This window comes from Lepus europaeus, chromosome 2 (assembly GCF_033115175.1).
Source record: "Lepus europaeus isolate LE1 chromosome 2, mLepTim1.pri, whole genome shotgun sequence".
In the NCBI taxonomy this organism is placed as follows: Eukaryota; Metazoa; Chordata; class Mammalia; order Lagomorpha; family Leporidae; genus Lepus; species Lepus europaeus.
This window is the reverse complement of record NC_084828.1, coordinates 5,474,941-5,483,390: the sequence shown is the minus strand read 5'-3', so window position 1 is coordinate 5,483,390 and position 8,450 is coordinate 5,474,941. Positions and strand designations below refer to the sequence as shown.

Genomic DNA, 8,450 nt, shown 5'->3' with positions numbered 1-8,450 from the left:
AGCGCCGGGCTGTTCACCCTGGAAGGTCTCACTTCCCAGCTCTGGCGTAGACGGCAGAGGGACAGGCACAGCCGGTGCAGGGGCTCTGGGCTGGGAGACTCCCACCAACTCCGCAGGGTCCCCTCCTGACTTCTGGGTAAACCCAGCAGCTCCTGTCGCCGGCGCAGCTGGAGCAGGGACCCAACCCGCCGTTCCTCCCCGCTCCACTAGGTGGCCCTTGGCGCTCTCGGATGCCTGCGGGCGAGCGGACAGGTGAAGGCATCCCATTGGCTCGCGGCAGGCGTGATGCCAACCGGCAGCTCCTTTTAAGAGGAAACCCAGGAGCGGCGGCACAGCGAGCCCTGGGCAGCGCCGCGCGTGCGAGCCGAGCGGCAGGACGTGAGCTGCACAGCCAACATGAGCGAGGTGAGTGAGCCTCCCACCTGCGCAGCCAGAGGGGCCCGGGCCGCAGGTTCTGGCTCAGAAAAGCGGGGAGGCTTGCCCGGGCTTGCGGAGCAGCCTGCGAGGCGTGCGGCTCTTCGCTCTGCAGACCGACGCTCTGGGTGTCTGGGTTTGAGCGGCAGGTGCAGAGGCTGGTTAAGTTGGCAACTTCGTGAGTAGCTTTTAGGAAGAGACAGGGATCAGCGGCTCGCTGCAGGGTTGAGCGTGATTTTGGGGAGAGAAGGCTGGCGGTTGTGGACTCCGGAGGATTTGTGACTTTGTCTCTGAGGTTTGCCTGGGCAGGTGGGAAGCAGCGAGGGCATCTCTTACACCGGCTGCACCACCTACCTCTGCAGGTGGAAGACACGCACATGGCAGGCACCCCGAGAAGTGCACGCGTGTGGACATGCAGCCCCACAGCGGGAGGAGGCGCTGGCAGGCAGGCTGGGCTGCAGTTCTGAACACGGTTAGCCGGGGCCAAGCCGACAGCTCGTGTATTTAAGGAAGAATTACTCTCTTCCTCTCACGCGAGGTGGCTTTGGCTCGTGTGACACCGCTCTCCCATTTGGCTTGGTCATCGAGCCAAGTCCATGTTCATTTCCTCTTGGCTGACGGGTAAAGAATGACTTTCAGAGATCTTTGATCTTCTTTGTCTTTTTTGTTTGTTTAACAGATGGGCGATCTTCTTTTTTGGAAGTCTGGGGTAAAATTAACGACTTCAGAAACAAAATGCTTCTCCCCTGGTTTTTCTCTCCCTGATGGGTGACTGCTGCTATAAACACGACAGCAGGACAAAGCATTAGAAAATTCAGCAACAGGGCTTGGAACGGAGCCACGGGCTTGAGCCTGGGAGAAGGCAAGCGTGGGGTGGAGGGCGAGGCCCCCAGGCACACTGCAGTGGCTGGGCTGAGGTCTGAGTGCCCAGCACGACCCCCCCTCTTTGATCCTCCCAACAGTCCCGTTATTATCCTCCCGTTGGCAGATGAAGAAAGTGAGGCTCGGAGGAGAGAACCAAACGGTTCAAGGTCATCAGCAGTGAGCAGCAGAGCCAGGGTCCTGGACTGCCCTGCTGGGTGCTCCACAGCCAGCATCCTGGTGTCTAAGTGCACACGGAACTCTCTCAACAGCTGGGTGCCAGGAAGGGGGCTGTGACATAGACCAGGGCAGCGAGGACGAGGCCCCCATTTCCCATGCGCTTGGGTGAGGGGCTTTCTACCAGGTTGCAGAGAAAGAGAGCGAGAGAGAGGGAGAAAGACCTCGGAGCTGGTGTAGCTCACCCAGGAAGGGGCGGCCATGCAGAGCGGCTCTCCTGTCTACACCACGTAACAGCACTTACAAAGCAGCAGGACACTGGAGCCCACTCTTGGGTCCAGCAGTGACCCTGGAGTGCCAGTTCTGTCACCCAGGCTTCTGTCAAGGGGAAGCCCCCTGGGGTGTTCAGCCCGGTGGGTTTGCTTGTGTGTGTGGGTCTCCTGGGATACAGCGCAAGTCCCAGTGCTCAGCCCTGGAGTGGGGTCCCAACCTCATTTCTGCAGAACCTGTAATTAGAGCGGCCCCGCTGCCTTTCACTGCCCCGTGCCCTGTGCTCCTGTAGCCACATCCGCCCAGGCTGTTCCCTGCAGGAGCTCCCGGGCGGGGAGTGCCTTCGCGTGGATCCAAGTCCAGAGAGGCAGCTCCCACATCCCACCCGCACGGCTGCTGCCCCTGCACACGTCTCCCCCACCCTCTGGCCACAGCATGGTGGCCGCCCCTGGCTGGTCTCCAAGTTCCTGGGTGTGCATTCCTTGGAGAGCAGGAATGTGTCCCTTTGACTACCACTGAAATCTGCTTAAAACCTTTCATAAAGTGGAACAGAGGCTCCTTTCTGGAGGAGAGCACTGGCACCCCCTCCTCCACCCCTCCCCCAAGGTTGTCTAGTTGGAGGCATTGAACGTAGCTCCCACTTTTAACAACCCTCAGGCAGGGATGGGGTCCCTGGGACCGATCGCCAGAGCAGGGCTGGAACAAGGCATTTTGCCGCACTTTGAGGACTTATTTGGGTCTGGAGGGCAGGCAGTCCCTGCTTCAGTCTAGGGCTGAGGGCTCCTGCAGAGACTCCAGGGTCCAGAGCGGCCCCTGGAGCAGGCTCTGCTTCTGGGTCTTCCAGTCTGTAGGGGCGGAGGAGCAGCAGGTTGAGCCCAGGGCTTGGCTTGAAACCTGGGAAAAGCACAAGACACTGTCGTCTTCGGCCCCTGGAGCCCCGTCTTTTGGGGGAAGTGACATATGATTGAAGAGAGCAACCCGAGTGCAGCAAGGAGAGGCGAGTCCAAATTTAGGGCAACGCGAGAGTGTGGAGGTGGCGTGTGGAGGTGTCGAATCCGTGTCAGATGTGCCTGGAGCGACCCACGAGACGAGCAGGGAGATGGTTTAGCTGGGATCAAAATGCAGCCTTGAGAATTTGAACTGGACCAAGAATCCGCACCGCGCGGGCCCAGGTTGACAAAACACATGCTCATCTCCTGCCCTTGGGCTCACTATGCACAACAAGAAGAGAAAGGTCCCCTTTGTGTAGACACCTAAAAAACTGAGTGTCCCGGGAGCAGTGTGTCAGCCCCAGGTTCTCACCGGGGTGTCTGTTTCCCATTGCTTTCAAAGGAGTTCATTTAGGACAGCTAGGACAAGATTGCAGGGCACAGAGGCACACTTCGGTGGGGGAGGGGCTGATTTAAGACAGATACACCCCCTTGTCTTGATTGCCAAGGGGGCAGGGGCTATGCCCAGTTGCACAATGCTGGCTGACAGCCGTCACTTAGACTCCAGGCTTCTCCAGGAAAAGCCTCCCCTCCCTGAGGTCACCTCTTGCTTTGGCTCGGGAGGGACTGTGCATCTCAGTGCCACAGATCCGGCCTACCGTGTGCCCAGACAGTGGCCGCAGGGAGGTGTGGCTTGACAAGGCAGAGGACACTGAAGGGCGCACCTCTAGACACAGACGTCCATCCTCAGATTCTACGATTGCGTGCTGAAGGCACGTGCTCGTCTCTAAGGACTGGACAGAGTGAGCCCCCTTGTTCTGGAGCCCCCAAGGGAGGGAGGGCCGTGTGCACTGTGGCCTTGGGGTGGGCATGCAGAAGAGGTAAGACTATATGGAGGGGTGGCGCTCAGAAGTAGCCACTGGTTCAGAAGCACCATGCCTGGTCACCCGGTGCAGAGCTGAGTGATAAAGCCAGACAGACCTCAGGTGAGGATAGTGAGGGGAGCAGGTGCCCGTGAGGGGTTATTGGGTTCACGCGGAGCCCTGTGGTTTAGAGTGGTCGTCAAGCAGAGGATCTGAGGCTAACTCCACAAAATGTGGAGCTTGCAGCTGTGGCCCAGCCACAGAAGGTCAAATGAGAGCTGTGTTTTTCAAACGCCCCGTTAAGCTCATGTGCGGATGCACCTGCCATGGAGGTACGGAAGGATTTGACCAGGTCCTCTCTGTTCTGTGGGCCCACACGGTAATAGACGCACTTGGCGTTCACTGGGGTGGGCAGCATAGAAATGCCTCCGTTGCAGCTTGGCCAGAACTAAGCATGGCAATGTGATCACTGGGCTGATGAGCTCACTGGATTACCAGAAAATTCATCTCCCTGATCCCCCATGCCACTAACCAGGGCAGGGAGGGTGAGACGCTGCACTGCTTTTCTCTTTTGAATTTTAAGAATGACAAAATGCAAAATGTATTTTTTTTTTCACAAAAAGAAGTTGAGTAAATGACTCATAGTTGGTTTCATGAAAGATGTAGGGGAGTGATGTGATCGTGATGAGAAGAAAACAGGTTTTTGTTATCGGAAGCCCCTTGAAGTTACAATGGGTGCATTCTCTTCATTGTTTCCAGAAAATTCTACTTTCCCCCCTCACGGTGTTGTCACAGGTGCAGGGTGTCCACAAGTCTGTCCACTGTGGGTTCGATGATGGGCACATGGAATGATTTATACATGCATAATTTCATGAGTTCGGTTGAGAATGATTTTCTAGAAGGGCTTCCTTCTGGGAGAAGAGAAGGCTTGTAGAGGGTGCGCTTGTATAGGCTCATCTTAGTTTGACTGCTTTGTAAACGTCAAGCACAGCCTTAAAGATCTGGGTGTTGAAGTGCCCTAGGTGGCATCTCACCGACTGGAAGCCCCCACAGAGACCCCGACCTCCCCGACGGCTGTGCCCAGGGCCTGACCCCTGGTTGGGCTCTCGGCTCGAGTCAGGTTCCTGAATGAGCGTGGGCTTACTGGCTAATGCGTCCCAGGGACCAGACACCCTCTTTCCTTAGGTTGGGGATTTGTGCCTGGGGCACTTCAGAGAGGAAGCATTCTGTGCTTAGTCCTTGAGCCTGGTCTGAAGCCTGCGTTTGCCTTGAAATCCATCCGAGTGGGAAACAGGTGCATTGGAGTGGATGCTCTTGTGGCAGTATTGCACAAGCTTGGCATTTGGGAAAATGCCAGGGAAGATACGGGATCCGTGCAAGGGGCGTGTGGTTCTCATGGCCTGGGTTTCGGTGCCGTCTCTGCTGAGACCCCTCCCCTGCAGTTAGGGTCTCTGGGGCTCAGCCACGAGGTGCCACTGCCAGAGAGGCAAGAATTGGAGAAATGCAGAAAACCACTCTGGCTGTGCTCCGAGGGGACTAGGGAGAGGCTGAGCCGATCTTTAGTGAGAGAGCTCCAGGCGCTGGATTCCAGCCAGCCACTTCGCACGTTGTTGAAGGTAAAACACACAGGCCACGGAGGCAAGTCGTGTGTGTAAGCATTTCGATTAGCACGAAAAGGTATAAGAATGTAACGTACGGGAGTGGAGTTGCCACACTGGGACTTGGTTCTTGTTGACAGCTCTTGTCTAGGTTTCTGCTGAACACTGATCTTCCTGCTTCTTCTAGTTGAGTATCAAGCCTCTGACTGTGAAGTAAATTAAAAAGATGCTGTTGGGAAAGTTAAGAAAGAAAGGAAGGCAAGTCTCACTGTATTCTTAGAATCGTATCCGTGAGCTACATGAAGTCTGTTCTCTTTATATTGATTTACCTATACACCTACTGCAATGGCTAAGCTAAATACTGACGGGGAAAATGCCAAAAGAGTAACAAATGATAATTTTATATTATTAATGTTAATTAAAATTTTAAGGTAAACAGTTTAAAAATTAGTGCATAATAATGTTTGTATTATTAATATGAACTAATGCATCCATTGATTTATATTTGATGGTTTTAATCAATGTGTACTTACAATGGGACCGTATGACAGTTCCCGCCCCCATGGGCATTGATTCCAGCTCGCTGTCCGGGGAAGCTGGGGCCGACTCTGCACCCCCACTCCTGCAGTCTGATGGCGTCTCCGCTTTCCTGCCGTCCCCAGGAAGAAATCACTTCCCGTTCTTCTGCCAGTCTTTGAAGTGAAGTGCGGTGGCAGCAATGAGCAGAGGGGAATTTCCATTCGCTTGGGTGCAGGAGTTTTTGGAGGGCAGAGGTCATTTGTTTTGCCCCTCGAATGCGACAAGTCTGCCAGTGCCTCACGGCTCTAACCTGGCAATTCTCCGTGCACCTGCACGAACACGTCGGCATCTGCTACTAACTCGTACATTGTGCGTCCCTTGCAAACAGCCCCAAGTCTCTGCTTCGGAATCTTACACATTCCCTCTCGTCAGTTTCTGAGAGACTTGCCCTTATGTATGACTGAGTGGGAAAACCCATCACCCACCAAATGCTGTCATTTTATATTTGGCTCTTTACCTGCCACCTTACAAATAAAAGTGAAGACAAATTGGGATCATAAAGTAGGAAGGCAATCGTCCACACGCAGGGAACCCCTGGGGGAGGACGCCCAACACATGGACGTGTTCATTCTGATGGAAAAGCAGCCAGCGGCTCCTTCCTCGCGAGGGTTCTGCCTCCGTGTTCCGACAGCTGTAGACTTTGGCAAGACCACAATGTCTCCAGCCGGACTCCGGTTGATCTCAAAGGCACCACTTTTGAATGCTAAATGTTACTGTTGCAATGCATCGTAGTCTGACAGAGTGATTAGTTATTTTAATTTTATACGACCCCTGGAAAGAGGATGCCTGAGGTTGGCAATATTCATTGACATTTGTCTTAATCAGAGTGAAGTATAAATAGGAAATGTGTCCCCCTGGTTTCCCCCGATAACGTTTGAAACCAGTACAGGTATCTGTCCATCGTGTGGCTACGTTTCAAAATCAGAAAGCCTGATTAAGAAATTATGCCTCCTTTAAAATTTAAATTATGTGCATATATAATTACCTTATTAAGTAATATATACTTTCCATTAGGGGTTGTTAGAGAAAATACGTTTTTTTCTTGACTAGAAAATGGCTAACTGCACTTAGGGGTTTCTTTTTTTAACTGGATGTTTCCCACACCTTTCCCGGGTGCAGAGAACTCGCTGCTGTTGTGCACGGGCCGCAGTGCAAGCCCTAGAGCATTGTGTCCGTGTGCTCTGCCCGTGCCGGTCTTCCCATCTCAGGGCTCGTGGACAGGCTGCCGACGACCCAGACCTGCCCACGTTCCAGTCAGGGGGGCGCTGAGCCTCCCTTTGCAAGTGTTAACTTATTTGTAAGTTTCAAAGACTTGGATATGGGAGTAGCACCAGACGAGACCTCAGTCCACGGGCTTGGTGACCTTTCCTCCACAAGACAATGGAAGGTGATGGCACAGGGTTTACCTTCTTGCCTGGTAGCACCATCGCCATTCTTTTCCCCTGCGTCTCTGACTTTTCCATGATTAGCAGTTGTCATCTGGTATCAGTGTCCTGGGTGCTATCCCCTGGGTCCTCCTACACACCCCTGGCAAGACCATGAATGGTGTCCATAGCAACTGTCAATCAAGGACACTTGCCCTCCAGTGCTTTTGGTAGTGCACCTGCTTGAGAAACTAGTTGAACATGTACGCACAATAATTATTTAAATTGAGTGTATGTGATATTTTGCTAATATCTCAAGTGCAGCAATAAAGTCAACAAAACATACAATTTTGTAAGAATGAGGAGGGACACAGCTGTCCAGTCATCACTTGGGATTCCCAAATCCCATATTGGAGCGCATATTTGGGGTGTCTGGTTCTCCACTTCCAATCAGCTTCTGGCTAATGTGCACGCTGGGAGGCAGCAGGTGACAGCTCAAACCTTGGATCCCTGCCACCCACGGGAGAGCTGATCGAGTTCCTGTCTCTGCTCTCTGACTGCTGGTTCGGGCATTTGGGGAGTGAACCAGCAGATGGAAGACCTCTCTCTCTCTCTCTCTCTGTCTCTCTCTCTGCCTTTCAAACAAAATGAAATATAAAAATGATAGAATGAGGGAAAGAGGAAATGCTGATTATGGTGGCTTTATTAACCCTAGCTAAAATTTCAGGACACGACACATATTTCTGAGAGTTCACTAGGAATGAACGAGTATGGAGATCCCTAGTAGAGGTCGTTGTTCCTGTAGCTTCTCTTTTTGAGCGAATGTGATGGCTGTGGCCTTTCAGCCTGCACTGGCGCTGGGGAAGACATTCGAGCGGTAGAAGGGATAGTTAGCATTCACTTTGTTTCCTTCTTGCTCGTGCTGACAGTACCAGTGTCATTTTCAACCTGTGAGTTTGTGCAGGGATTTTAGTGTTTGTGGTTAAGAAAGCAGATGTAAAATTAGCCACATGAACCATTTCTGAGTGTCCAGTTCAGTAGCATCAAGGGTATTGACATGATTATGATGCAGAGCTCTCGAATTCTTCATCTTGCAGCACCGGAACTCTGTACCCATGGAATTACAGCCTCTGCTTCCCCTGTGTTAGCCCCTGGGAACTCCATTTTACCTTTGGTCTTTCTGAACCCAACTCTTGTATATACCCCCATGTGGGTGGACCAGGACAGCGTTTGTCTGTGACTGGCTCATCTCACTTGGCATAATGTCTTCCAGGTTCATTCTTGTTGGGCTATGCAACTATGTAGGATGTGAAAAAAGCCTCTTAGTTACCGTGGGAGTAGTAGTTTAGTTAAGGGTACACTGTCAAATCTACATCCTCTTAACGGAGCACAAGG

At 52.7% G+C, this 8,450-nt stretch overlaps 1 protein-coding gene across 1 annotated transcript in view; it reads left to right on the top strand.

Annotated features, from left to right (window-relative positions):
- Window positions 1–320: 320 nt before the first annotated feature.
- PCP4 (Purkinje cell protein 4) overlaps window positions 321–8,450 on the top strand; it is a 60,263-nt gene continuing 52,133 nt past the window's right edge. The window contains exon 1 of the mRNA XM_062175181.1: window positions 321–405. Within this exon, the coding sequence (XP_062031165.1) occupies window positions 397–405 (9 nt within the window). The 5' untranslated portion in view covers window positions 321–396. The remainder of the gene's footprint in view (window positions 406–8,450) is intronic.